Raw genomic sequence first — 14,697 nt, 5'->3', positions numbered from 1 at the left:
CTATTCTAAGTAGTAGTTCTTGAAACAAGATACTATGCTCCATCCACAATGTCTGGACATAGTGGGCACTGAAAATGCTGTGCCCCCAATTACTTAAAAAAAGCCTGAGTGAAAGACAGCTGTCTTCTATTTTCAAGAAAAATGACTACAGCTATTAAAACCAGGGAAAAGATGTTTCTATGTTCAATGGATTCCTGCCAAGACCTAATAAAGGCTGAGAAAATATCTATCTACATAAGCTCTCTCACTGCTTGGAAATACTATGAAAATTTCACTTGATTTCAACTGCTATGTCATATACCTATAGAGACAGTTTTCAATGAGAGAAATAACTTAAATTTTAAAGATAGGCATAAACCCAGGTTCAAACCCAGTTCTTCCATTTCTTTGTTCTCTGATCCTGAGTAAATCACTTAACCGCTCTGAGCCTCAGTCTCTCATCTCTAAAATGGGAATACCAGGCCAGCCCGGTGGCTCAGGCGGTTAGAGCTCCATGCTCCTAACTCCAAAGGCTGCCGGTTCAATTCCCACATGGGCCAGTGGGCTCTCAACCACAAGGTTCAATTCCTCGACTCCCACAAGGGATGGTGGGCTTCGCCCCCTGCAACTAAGATTGAACACGGCACCTTGAGCTGAGCTGCCTCCCAGATGGCTCAGTTGGTTGGAGCGCGGGGCTCTCAACCACAAGGTTGCTGGTTCGACTCCCGCAAGGGATGGTGGGCTGCACCTAGCAAGGGCAACTGGACCTGGAGCTGAGCTGCGCCCTCCACAACTAAGACTGAAAGGACAACAACTTGAATTGGAAAAAGTCCTGGAAGTACACACTGTTCCCCAATAAAGTCCTGTTCCCTTTCCCCAAAATTAAAAAAAAAAAGAAAGAAAAAAAGAAATTCTACTCGTTGGTATATACCCAAGAGAAATGAAAATACATGTAAACACATGTACATGAAAAAGCTTATACACGAATGTTCACAGAAATGTTATGCATAATAGCCAAAAGCAAAACAACCCAAATGTCCATCAACGGATAGAATAATGGAATGTGATTTATCCAAACAATGGAATATTACTTGGCAATAAAAAGGAACGATGTAATCATAGATGCTACAACATTGACGAACCTTGAAAACATGCTAAGTGAAAGAACCCAGTCACAACAGACCACATGTTGTATGATTCCATTTATATGAAAAGTCCAGAATGAGTAAATCAATAGAAAATAGATCATTGGGGTTGGCCGGTTTGCTCAGTTGGTTAGGGTGCAGTGCTCATAACACCAACATTGCCGGTTCGATTCCCACATGAGCCAGTGGGCTGCACCCTCCACAACTAGAGTGAAAACAACGAATTGACTTGGAGTTGATGGGTCCTGGAAAAACACACTGTACCCCAATATTTCCAATAAAAAATTTAATTTAAAAAAATCCTTTAAAAAAAATAGATCAGTGGTTGCCTAGGGCTGGGCAAAAGGAGGGAGAGGGAAAGGATGATGGCTAAGGGAAACAGGGTTTCTTTTTGTGGTAATGAAAATGTTCTAAAATTGATTGTGGTAATAGATTCACAACTCTGAATATACTAAAAGCCACTGAACTATACACTTTATATGAGTGAATTACATGGTACATGAATTATATATTAATAAAGCTTTTAAAAATCTTTCAGTGCTACAGCATACATACATTTATATATGAAATACACAAATTTATATATCCAAAAGCTAAGGAGTAAGATTATGTACATATTAAATATGTATAAATACATAATATTAGTTATGTATTTAAAGACAGTTAAATATCTTCCTCCAGTACATCTGAGAAGTAGACTTCCACTTCTAGCCATGATGAAGTAACTCGTACCAGACTAGCCCTCCTTGAGTAACAGCTATACAACTGGACAAAATATATAACTACTGTTTTCAGAGACCAAACAACTGGCAGCACAAGAGGTGTGAACCACGTTCGCTGCAGCTCTCAGCCTGGCACACTTTCCCATAGGGAATTGGAGCCTAAGCCAAGCATGATGGTCTCAGTGAATTGAGACGCAGAGATCCGAGCTCTGGGCTACAGGACTGGCTAGAATTGATAGGATAGGGTACCGGAAAGGAGGCAACAATGCAAAAGGGGTGGCGCCAGAAATCTACATGGGGGTTCCTTGAGCACCCCTGGCTGAGTACTAAGCTACACATAAGCCAGGATGAGACGCTCTGAGGCCTAGCAGAGTCACTGCTGCAGGCCCGAGAGCTGAACAGATACCAGACGTTGCACACGGCTGCAAGACATTGGAATTCCAGTTCAACCAGAGCCGAGGTACTGCTGCATACCCTGGACACTGCGGCTTTCCATCGAAACCCTAAAATTCAACACTCTTTAAAGAAAGACAACACAATCGAGACTTCCTATAATGCCATCCACAATGTCCAAATAATAATAAGTTACTAGATATTCAAATAAGCAGGCACGTGTGACTCATAATCATAGAAGTGTTCAACAGAAACAGACCATGAGACGACTCCAAAGCTGGAACCAGCATGCAAGAGCTTTAGAGCAGCTATTACACACACATTCTAGCACTCACAGGTACAAGATGAGAAATGCAAACTTCACTGGATGGGCTTAAAAGTAGACTGAAAACTACAGAAGACAGGACCAATGAGCCAGGAAAAAGATCAGTACAAATTATCCAATCTGAAGAACACAGATTATTATCAAACAGTGTAACATAAGTGTAACTGGAGTCTGAAAAGGAAAGAAGAGAGAATGGAGCAGGAAAAAAAATGTGAAGCAATAATGGCCCAAAAATTCTCAGGTCTGTTGAAAAACATCACCTACGGATCCAAAAAGCTCAGTGAACTCCAAGCAAGATCATTACAAAGATACCACATCAGTCACATCACATTCAAACTGCAGAAAACCAAAGATAAAGAGGAGAAAAGCTATGGGGAGGGGGGGAGGCACATTACATATTAGAGGAAAAGGTAAATAAATAATAGCTAAATTCCATCAGAAACAATGAAGGCCAGAAGACAATGGAGTGACCAACTGTCAACCCAGATTTCTGTATCTAGCAAAAATGATATTCCGAAAATAAGGGTGAAATAAAGGCACTTTCAGATAAGTGAAAGCTAAGAGAACTGCCACCAGCAGAACTGCACTAGAAATGAAGGAAGTTCTTCAGCCCAAAAGGAAATGATACCAGATGGAAACTCAAACCTATGTTAGTCTCAGGAAGGAAAGAAGAGAGCTAAAATTGGTAAATATAAATGACTTTTTTCCTTCTCTTAACCTCTTCAAAAGATAACTGTGTTTAAACCACAACTAACATTGTATTATGAGGTTTATAAAGTATACAGCACAAAGTCTGGGAAGGAGTAATTGAACTGTTTTAAGTATCTTATGTGGAGTGGTATAATATTAACTCTAAGTATACAGTGATAAATTAAAGATGCATGGTGTAACACCTAGAACAACCACTTGAAAACAGAAAAAGGTAGAGCTAAAAATGCAAGAGAAGAAAATAGAATACTAAAAATATTCAATTAGTTCAATATAGCTGGGAAAATTATTATATAAAATACCCTTTAGTAAAACAAACAAAACAGTTCCCCATGGAAGCAAAATACATTTTACCACAAAACAATATTTTAAATGATGGCTCTGATGTAAAAAAGTTAGATAAAATAAAATGAGGCTGGACAGGAATCTAACCACCTTATATGTGTGGGGATAAAACAATTCCACAACGGGGAAAGAAAGAAACATAGTAGCATACAGCCTATTTCCCCAACTCCAAACTACAATCAGTCACTTTATGAAGTTTATAAATCAAGTATTCGTAATACTTGTACATACTAGAAATAAACTGTAAAATCTATTAGTGATAAAAATAACTTCACTAAAAACTAATTAAAAGCCAAAAATGACATTTTAGCATTAAATAATATAAACTTTTACAATATGTTATGTTTAACAGACAGGCAATAAAATATTGCCAATACTGAATCATTTTATTTTAGCTTTGAGAGTAGGGAATATTCACATAGTTCAAAAATTCAAAACATACCAAAAAAGGTATACAATAGAAAGTCTCTGCCTCTTGCCCCCATTCTCTAGCCACCAATGGAGGAAAAATAAATACCACTAAAATATAATCAAGGGACATATACTCCCAATTGTTTCCTGTGGGACCACAGACATGGTAACACTTTTCATAACACCAGAAATAACATTTTCTTTTTGAATTGGAATTATTGCAAAGTTTGCAAAACAGAAAACATCTGGATGACAAGACACTCATACATGAATGCCAAAAAGGAGATCAAATGGAATGCTAAAATAAAGCCTGACCAAGGAATACTGCAAGGACACAATAGAATGAAATGAAAATATCAGCAAGGTTCTACTAAGTTAGTCCCAACCAGCACATGACAGGAAATCTGCAGCAATGGAACAAAGGAAGAGGGTTAGAAGTTTCTATGCTTAGTTCCCAAATTAGTCACTGAAGAGCCAACAGGACAAATCAGACTTAAACTAACTCTTGCTTATGCAGCAGATCATTCCTGAAGGCTGACACCAACAAAACAGAACGACATCTGTGGGATTCAAATGAACATTTAAAGAATTTACAAAGAAAAACATCAACTTATTACCACAGGCCTCCTCAGGTAAAAGGTTTCATACTTCATACTTTCAAGACTGAATTGCCAATCCTCAATTACTAAAGGACAAATTATTCAGCAAGGAGTAATTCTAGCTCTTATTTGTCCTTCCTTGATTTCAGTTTAGCCACTACTTAATTAGTGCTTTCACCTGAGAAGTAAAAGGAGGTCAGCAAAAATACAACTGCCTGGACGGCCCTTAGATCCCCCTCTCTCCAAATTACCAGAAGACCAAAAGTGGCAAGGTATCTAACCACTCTTGTATTCCTAAAAGGACAATCCCAAGAGGCCCCTGGCCTATTGGCCCATGACCTATGGCAAATACAAAAACCTACCGTGTTTCCCCGAAAATAAGACCTAGCCGGACCATCAGCTCTAATGCGTCTTTTGGAGCAAAAATTAATATAAGACCCGGTATTATATTATATTATATTATATTATACCCAGTCTCATAGCAAAATAAGACCAGGTCTTATATTATAGTAAAATAAGACCGGGTCTTATATTAATTTTGGCTCCAAAAGACGCATTAGAGCTGATGATCTGGCTAGGTCTTATTTTTGGGGAAACACGGTACTCCTGACCAAAACCACTAAATTCAAAAGTAGTGAGCTTCTATGCATTACTTTATTAAATCAAAATAATCCCATAGGTATTATAATCATTACCATTTTAGAGATGAGAAACATGAGGCTCGGATAAGTTTGGGTGACTTATGGCCAAAGTCACACAGTTAATAAGAGATTAAGAACTAAAGAATTTGTACCCAGATTACACGTCTCTAAACTAGTGCTCGTTCCAGCGTATCACAGCTACCCTACCACACAGAGCACCTTCACCATCTCCTACTTACATACCGGGGTGTGGCTAAGAAGACCAAATCAAGGAATAGTGCACACAAAAATTCTTCAACACCACTATTCTTAACCCAAGTGGAGGGTAACTTTCATTATTAGTCCTTTGATTAATTCCATCTGGCTCACGAAAGTATCCTCCATTCAAGTCCATACATCATAAAACAACTTCTGCAGTGGGCTGCAATGGCTATCCCATTCAGAAACAAATCTTCAAATTTTAGGAGCAGATAAGGATCTATGAACAATGGTTTATGAGCTCATAAATCATGAAATAGCAATAAGAAGAGGTATTACTAAAACCCTGACTCAATACAAGTAAGCAGTGGTCTATGACAAAAAGTTGTATGAAACAGACGGTCTCAAACTACATTTCCTTCTCTGCCTAGTTTGTATCTCTTATTCTTAGCTTCCTCCTCCCTAACTGACCATAATGTGGAAGTATATATTTAAAATTTTAATTCACTTAGTCAGTTGAAGTTCCATGTTACCTTTTAATTTTAAAATCAGGTAATCTTTTTTTCTCTCTCTCAAAGAAACATTAAGTATGGTCCTACTCGATCTTGCTCTTTATAGCCCTGTTTTTAAAAAATTCATCTCATGATTTACATAATTATTAAGTTCTGATTTGAAAGAACACTGGATTGAGAAGCAATAATGATTGTTGAGCAAATGAAAAAAGACTGGGGTCCAGTACCTGATCAGCTACTTCTAGTATTTGTCATATCTAAAACGTCAGATTGCAAGATACGTTATTCACTATGAAAACATGCTACCAATTAAATTGATACAATGCCCTATCACAATTTTTATTTACACTTATTGAAAGAGCTCTTCTAAACGTATCTAGTCAGATTTTTAGCATGTATCACTCTTGTACATAATTTTAAAAAGATAAACAAAATAAATTGGTGTATATTCATAAACTGGTCACATTCAGAGTTGAACTCTTCTGAATCAATTTTTGAATCACTTGTTGACACCCATGTTTTTCTATACAATATTATATGCTGTGCCATCAAAAGCCCAAGTGATCCAAGGTTTATATTCCAACCATTATCTCTGGGATTTTATCCCATGCCCGCTGATACCTATTCTGCAAGTTCTATGCATGAACAGACAATGACAACTGCTTCATGGACAAAGCAATGTAAGATGTATCTAGATTTCAGAAGTGTAATAATGTGCTTCTTTTAGAATTAATGAAACACAGTAACTTCCTTTGTTACCTTGGATAAGACAATATCCTTCAATTCTACTAATAGTAGCTACCAATGCTGAATACCTACGATACCTGACATTTCACATTATCTCATTTAACTCTTACAGAAAAGCAAAAAGGTAGGCATTAAACTTGTTTTGTATACATGAAATACGAGGCTCAGAGAACCTTAGTAACTTGTCCAAGATTACCCAGCTAGTAAGTGGCAAAGCTGGGTTTCAATCTCTGGTCTACCTTCAAAGTCATTCTTCCCACCACTTAAGTTGTTCTCAAAATGTAGTGCACATAAGAATCATCTTAGGAGATTCTTCCACAGAGCAGGAAAAATACTGCAAATACTGCACATATTTGCAAATCATGTGTCTGATAAGATATAGGCATATCTTACAACTCAATAAGAAAAAGACAAACAACCCAATTAAAAAATAGGCAAAGGATTTGAATAGACATTTCTCCTAAGAAGATTGCCAGTGGGAATATAAAATGGTGTAGCTAGCCACTTTGGATAACAGTTCGAAAGTTCCTCAAAAAGTTAAACATAGAAGTCCCATATGAACCAGCAATTCCACTACTAGGTATACAGCCAAGATAAATGAAAACGTAAGTCCACACAAAAATCTGTACACGAATGTTCAAAGGAGCATTATTAATAATAGCCAAACAGTCCATCAACTGATGAATGGATTAATAAAATATGGCGTATCCATACAACGGAATATTATTCAGCAATAAGAAAGGAACTGAAGTACTGATGCTATTCACATGGATGAACCTTGAAAATATTATGCTAAAAGCCACTCACAAAAGACTACATATTGTATGATCCCTTTTATATAGATTCCATTTAGAGAGAGAGAGAAAGTAATTGCTTAAGGCTGGAGAAGGTGATGGGAAGTGACTGCTAATAGGTACTTTTTTTTTTTCGCAGGATAAAAACATTCTAAAGTTAAAGTGTGGTGATGGTTGTACCACCCTATGAATATACTAAAAACTGTAAATGGGTTAATTGTATGATATGTGAATTATATCTCAATAAACCTGTTTTTTTAAAAACCCTCTAGACCAGAATACCTCTGAGGCTCCTTCCTGGACATAAAAGTCTCAGAGCATCCATTTAGCTTTCAGAACCCAATCCCCAGTGACTCCCATGAACCCACAGTTTGCAGAAGGCATCGTCTAGTACAGTAATGCCTCACTTGAGGTCACTAGACCTCCAGGTTATCTACAAAGGAAGGGCAGGTGCTTCTCGAACCAGTTTCAATTTTTCAGAACATCTGTGAGAAACCATACACTTAGCCTTCTCTGAGGTAAAGTTTTAGGTATCTTTGCCTTTGGCTGGTTTCATGTTAGTAGTTTTAAAATACTGACACCACAGCTAACTGACACCTCAATGTATGAATAGTAAAAAATAAGAAAACAAGTTGTTAGTTAAAATGCACTTTAGGATTGGCAAAATATTTCCAAAAATGATGAGATCCATAATGAGTTCCTTGGTTAAAAGCTTGGGAAATACAAAAATATAGGGGAAAGTGCACTAGTCTAGAAATTAGGAGAAATAACTTAGGAAACTCCTCAGTATGATTCACTTCACCTCACTGTGCCTCAGTTTCCATTTTCATCTATAAAAATCAACAAATGTGATAGTAGCCACTTGTCCCTAAAATTCCATGATTTTTCCATATTATATAATGAGGTCCTAAAAATGTGTGCAAAGAACTTTCTTTACTGACTCTACTTAGCACATTATACGAATAAACAACACTAAATACTTAACACTAATAAGTAATACATAGACTGTAGTATTTAAAAATTCACTTATAAGTGGCCTTAAAAAGCAAAGAGCGAAAAAGTAATAATAAATTTAAAAGAAAGTAAAGTGTGCTTGTCTACTGCTGACAGCAAAAGTCAACAGGAAACACTTCAGCATAAAATCTCCCCAAAGTATGGAACGTCCCTGATTGACAACAAATGACTTATCTCTCCTTCCCACACTTTCCTCCCAGCACATCAGCTTCCATGTGCACCCCTGGAAGAAATGAACTGTAGAAGGGGAAGAAAGCAAAGGTATCATAATTGGTCTCCTCCCTTCAAAATTCCAGAAGATGAGTAGGGGAAGAAGAGTGGGAACTATCAGTAACCCCGCATGAAATTCTTCTATTTACAGTTTAACGCACTATGGTCTTTCATTTCTAACTTTTTTTTAAAGTCATAAAAACTTTTCTCCTACTAATTTCTTTATATTAAGAATAAAAAGCTATTTGCACTTTTTTGAGTGAATTCATACTAACTCAAATTGAACATAACATTGTTGGAGGGGCATCAGTGAGAAGGAGTGCTGTCTGTGGGGTTTTGGGGAGGAGCATGGTGGGAGCCTCAAAAAAAGGAAAAACAGGCAACATCTTTTACAACATAATACATATAAAAACCCAAGTTCAGAGATTTCTAATGAATTTTTAGAAAGTCATTCCACTTGCTAAAACAGACCAGAAAAGCTAGACCACCATCTTCCTCAAGCAAATGAAGTTATCACGAATACCAACTTCCAATTCAGCATTATCATTGGGAAAAAAAAAAGCAAATCAGAAACCTAAACTCATGTGTTAGGAGGTAATACAGTATTCTGCTCACAACTATATAGGACTGAAGGGATTCAGTCCACTAATTTAATACAAAAGAAGAATACACTGACTCCTTTAAAATAATAAAATATCCTTTAATCCTGGGAGCACCAATAATCTCTGTATTTATACATTATACATAAATACAGATATACTCTACATCAACTAACGTAATACATCGTAACGTGTCCACATCAATCAAAGTATAACACAAGGTCAACAGACACCCGTATGGCCCCTACAAATGGAACTTATAAAATATTTCACCTAAAAACAAATAAGGTACAGTTAAATATAACCAGTTACATTTATTTAAAAATTCTGCCCGCCTAAATAAAGGGTATAAAGATAGAAAACCGAGTAAGAATTAGCCCAACTTCAGGAATTCCGATGGGGGGGAAGCCAGAAGCACGTGGAAAATCAACATTCTTTGAGATCACAGAGAACAACAAATTTGCAAACTTAGTGGTAACCAGAATTTGCCAAGTGAATAAGTGGGAGGAAGGGTATCAATAGGCACAGAGAACAGCACGAGAAAAGCATGAATGTAGACAGCACAATTAGATAATCAGAAGTCCTAAGTGGCCAGGGCAGAGAGAATAAGGAAGAAGGATGCATGGGCATGAAATGGCACTAATAAAGCCGGGAAAGGACACTTGCAGCTGGATCACAGAGCGTCACGTATGCTATGACAAGGTGCTTGGTCTTTACCCAGAAGGCCACAAAGAACCTGATATATGTGTGTGTATATATATATATATATATATATATATATATATATATATATATATACACACACACATATATATATATATATATATATAAAATAAACGTTTTTCTAACGCTAAGTAGTAACAATGTGAAAGACAGACTAAAGGAAGGATTGGGTGGGGATAGGACGTAGAAAATATGAGAACACCACTGCAATAATTAGGATATTACTGCAATAATACAAGTAAAATGTTATGGGGTCAGCTATAATACAAACAACTTAACAATAGCAGAGGAGCAACAACCTGCATCAACTTAACAGTGACTGTGTATCAATATATTTGACCATAAGCTCCTGTACCAAGGTACAGGCAATAGAGGAAAGAGAAAAGAAGGTAAACCGGAAGTCTTTATAAGACATAATCAACAGGACTTAATAACCACTGATCACCCACACCCCACAGAGAGGAGCTTCACTTACATACTAGTTTTGCCTTTCTGAACTGCTGCTGAAAATGTATTACTTTCATCTAGAGATTTCCCCTAAAACACCTTTGTACACTTAATAGATGTTAAAAACTTTGAATTTTTAACCATATGAAGAGTTTTACGTATCTTGTACAGGGAATTATTTAAGTCTAAAAATTTCCCTATGGCCACAGAAAAACAAAAAGAAATACAGAATTAAAATAGAGTACTTTTCAGTCAAAAAAACGAAGACCTTGGTATATCCAAGATTGGAAGAGACTAAATTTATATGCCTTATTATAAAGCCTGAATATATTGGTATACAGCAGAAATACTCATAAATAGTACCTAAATTAAATTAAGTATGAGGGAGGAAAAAAGAACTCTTCAAATTAAAATCTTTGAGCTACAAACAATTCAGCTATCCAAACACATATAATTTTATTATAATATTTTTCACGAAACCAACATGAGGTTGTGCACCACAGGAAAAACAGGCAACTGATGAGGTTTACGGACCCAATTCCAATTTGATAGATGTATTATTACTAAAGGGAAATAAGAATTGCAGCTACTCTTTCAACATGCAAATCACTGTCCATCCTTTTACCAAAATATGTTTGTTAAACTGTCGGGTTGTATTGTAGAATTGTTAAATAAAATGGTGGCATTTCTTTCAGTAAAATGAGTCCTGCTTCCCTCTGTAAAGAAAGATACCAATTTTCACAATTGGCATAATGTCTAAATTCAAAGTTTTCTTGATTATGAATACAGGTAATTTTAATGATAAAATTTGATAAACACATTTCCCACTAAATTTAATGTTCAAAGACAAAGTTATATCTGTCATGCTCCAACAAATAATGCTAATATATAATCATCTCAGGTTGACTGGCTCACCCCTAGATATTAACCATTAACCAGAGGTGTTAGTTTAAAAATTTATGTGAAATCGTTAAGGTCAATAAATGTTGTAATTCAGTAGAAATATTTAAATAAGAATTTCAACTTCAATGATTATAATTTGACAGATAAACTTTTAAGACCCTTGTTTTTTCATAATAGTATGTGTAAGTTATAGGTTCCCCCACTAAAGGAAAAGAAGTTTGTATTGTGTTAGTTCCAGTTATAATTTCTAGCTGAGTCAAAGCTCTAACAGCCTTAAAGCAGGAAATCCAAAAGGAAATTCCATCATCAGTTCCTGGGGCTTGGAAACTCAAAGCTTCTTTGAAACAGAGATACAGAAGTTCTCAAACTATTTACTATAACCTTACCTCATATCTTCAAGCAAATCACATTCTGCTTGATGTTTGGCTTGAAGTTTTGTCATCTGCTCAACTTGAATGTTTTTCAGTTCTTGTGTAACTTTCACCTAAAATACATCATATATTTATGAAGGCCTTACTGCAACTTTAGCAAAAAACAAACAAAAAGAACTACTTAAGGAAAATACTTAATACTTGTCAGAATATACACCTCTTGCTCACCTCTCCCCTGGAAACTAGAAATACATTATTAGCCACCTAATTTTGTTTACTGAAGAGACTCAATGAAAAAAATTAGCCAAATAACCTGAAACAGAGGCTAAATGTAAGTACACAAGTGTAAAAATTACAGACTAAAGAGGTGCAAAGTAAACTGCTAGTCATTCAATTTCATGCACAAGCTCAGTATGTATCTAGGTCTTCCTAGAGTTTTAAAAGAGTCTGTCTTCTGTTTTTTCCAAAAAGGATTCAAAGATATTAACCACCAGAAGAACTGAGCAGTGTAGCCAGGAGAAGGGAGCATAAGAATGCCTAATATCTAATGACTGAAATTTACACAATCATGAAATTATATGCATGAACGGACTACATAAATTATTCCATAATGGCTGCAAGAAAGCACACTGTCTCGGGATGATGCCCTCCACTCGCTGACAGCGCATCAAATCACAATCTTTCTCACAAAGGAGAAAGCAAAAGTGACCTTCCAGCATATGCAGTGCTTCTAAGCCACCCCAACAAGCCGGTCCCCGCAGCGGCTCCACTTTAAACAGCCAGAACAGCAAATGCAAGCTGGCCAGTGCCTCGCCCGCCAGGCCGGGACCCCAGGATTCCAGGTTACAGTGGGCCTGGAATCACCACCGCCGGACTGAGGCTACCCGGAGGGGTCGGGGTACGTTTTTGAGAGAAAAAAGACTCACTTAACTGAAGAAACCCGGATTAAGAAAGAAAGAGGAGGAAGCAGACACGAGTGAGTTAGATATTCAACAAACGTTTGCCCACGAGGGGAGGATAGAACAGCCTCCTCCACCCAGCGCCCAGAGTAGACACTCAGTAACTATCTGCAGGATTAAAAAGACAAGGACACAGCCTCAGCCCCTGGGAAACGTGGAGAAGAGGGCTGTGAAACAGTTCTCAGAGAGTGCAGCAGTAAAGCTGCTGACAAGCCCGGAGCACCGTCACTCCCACCCCAAATCCAGATCGCGGTGCACCCGCCACACACTGCCCGGTTTTCACTCTCCTGAGGACAGCACCACCGCCTCCTGGCCCCCTACAAGGAGGGACGGGGCAGGAATGGGATGGGGGACAGAGAAAGGCAGGACTGCCTGGTCAATGCTTAATTTCTTGTTTTCCCCTGGGATGGGGGGGGCGGTGACTATTCCAACTTCTTTTCGGCCCGCCCCGTGGGAAAAGCAGGCCAAACCTTAAGGCTGGGCTAAAAACAAATTCCCTGCAAATTTGCAAAATGGGCGAGGGTGGCGACAGGCAGCTGGAGGGCTCAAACCTGGTGCAGACTAAACAATCACACAAGCACAAGGCTCTGCAAAGCTGCAGGGGCTCCCCCGCCTCCCCTTGGTGCAGCCCCGAGAATGCACTTTGCAGCGAGCAGCACTGCCATGCGCGCGCACACAAATGCACACCCGAAACTCTTCTGAAATGTCGGGGGTCTCTCGCGTGCTGGAAGGGACGAACCTCAGCCGCCCCTCCGTCGGAAAGTCACCTCACACCCCTGCCCCCCCCCCCGCCTAGAACCGGCGGAATCTCGGTGACAAGCCAGAGGCGACGACGGTCACGGCCGGTTGAGGAAAGGGGGAGGGGGCGCAGCGGTCGCCCCAGCCGCGTTCCTTGGACGCATCCTCCCCAAGCCCCGAAGCCCCCCTACTGCACCCTCACCTTCCTCGGCGGCGGCTGCATGATGCTGAAGGGACATCAATCCTCCACCGACGGCGGCGTTAGCTAAGACGAGGAGAAGGAGGGCCGAGGGGAGGGGACGGCCCAGCCGGCGCGTGTGTGTGTGAAAGGAGAGCCTGAGAACGAGGACTAGCCCGGGAGGGAACAAGGCCGGCAGGCGGCAGGAGGACCCGGGTCGGAGGGCGAGTGTGAAGAGGAGGAGGAGGAGCGCCGGGAAAGCCTGGGGCTCTGGCGGCCTGGGGGGTGTGTAAGGGAAGGAGGCGGAGACCGCGAGGGGGCGGGGGCCCGAGAGCTGGGGCTCAGTCTCCCAGCTCGCCGGTCGGCTCTCGAGGAGCAGCCGCGTCGTCCGGCTCCCCGCCAGCCGTCGGCTCCGGGGCTCCTCACAGACGCGGTCCCCCGCCCCCACTCAGGCAGCCCGGCCCTCGCTGGGCCTGACGCCCCCACCCAGCCCGGGGAGGTGAAGGCGGTGCCGCGCTCTCAGCTTCGGCTCCTCCACTCAGGCCGCGGGAATTTCCGGCCCCACCGCGAGGCGCAGCGCCCCGCTCCGGCGGCGGAGGGGACAGCTTAGGCCCGAGCCGGGTTCCAGGTCCCGTGGCCGCGGCGTGGGGCTCCCTATCGTGGCGGGGACGGGGGGAATTAACGGATCGGTCGGCGAATAGGAGGGGCAGGAACGTTAGCAGAGCACGAAAATCCCCCCGTCCTCCCCAAGAGTGGCACGTTCCAAACGCCTCCTGTCCTCCCTCCCCCACACTGGGAGCCAGCCGGGGGCTTCCCGCGCGCTTTCCCGCCAGCCTGCCGAGGCGCGCGCCTCCGATCGGGGGCGCGCACGTGGGCGGGAGAGGGCTCTGCGCCGACGCACGCGCACAAGCAGCCCCTACGTCCCGCTGGCTTTTGCGGCTGCAGTGTTTGTGCGGGCTGGGGGGTCGTGGACATTCAAAGTGAAGTTTTTACAATGATAAGGGGTCAGTTTGCCTGTGACAGTAGGAGAGTTCCG

At 40.4% G+C, this 14,697-nt stretch overlaps 1 protein-coding gene across 3 annotated transcripts in view; it reads right to left on the bottom strand.

The window, feature by feature from the left end:
- FCHSD2 (FCH and double SH3 domains 2) overlaps positions 1-14,451 on the bottom strand; it is a 212,494-nt gene extending 198,043 nt beyond the window's left edge. The window contains exons 1-2 of one of the 3 annotated variants that reach the window (XM_019744393.2): positions 13,686-14,451; positions 11,802-11,899 (exon numbers count right to left, since the gene is read on the bottom strand). In XM_019744393.2, the coding sequence (XP_019599952.2) occupies positions 11,802-11,899; positions 13,686-13,706 (119 nt within the window). In that variant the 5' untranslated portion in view covers positions 13,707-14,451. Of the gene's footprint in view, positions 1-11,801; positions 11,900-13,685 lie in introns of those variants that run through there. The other 2 variants (XM_019744394.2, XM_074335812.1) reach the window with 2 other exon arrangements.
- Positions 14,452-14,697: the final 246 nt, after the last annotated feature.

This window comes from Rhinolophus sinicus, linkage group LG06 (genome assembly GCF_036562045.2).
Source record: "Rhinolophus sinicus isolate RSC01 linkage group LG06, ASM3656204v1, whole genome shotgun sequence".
Lineage (NCBI taxonomy): Eukaryota > Metazoa > Chordata > Mammalia > Chiroptera > Rhinolophidae > Rhinolophus > Rhinolophus sinicus.
Note: the sequence above shows the minus strand (reverse complement) of the source record. Positions and strands in the feature narration are given on the sequence as shown.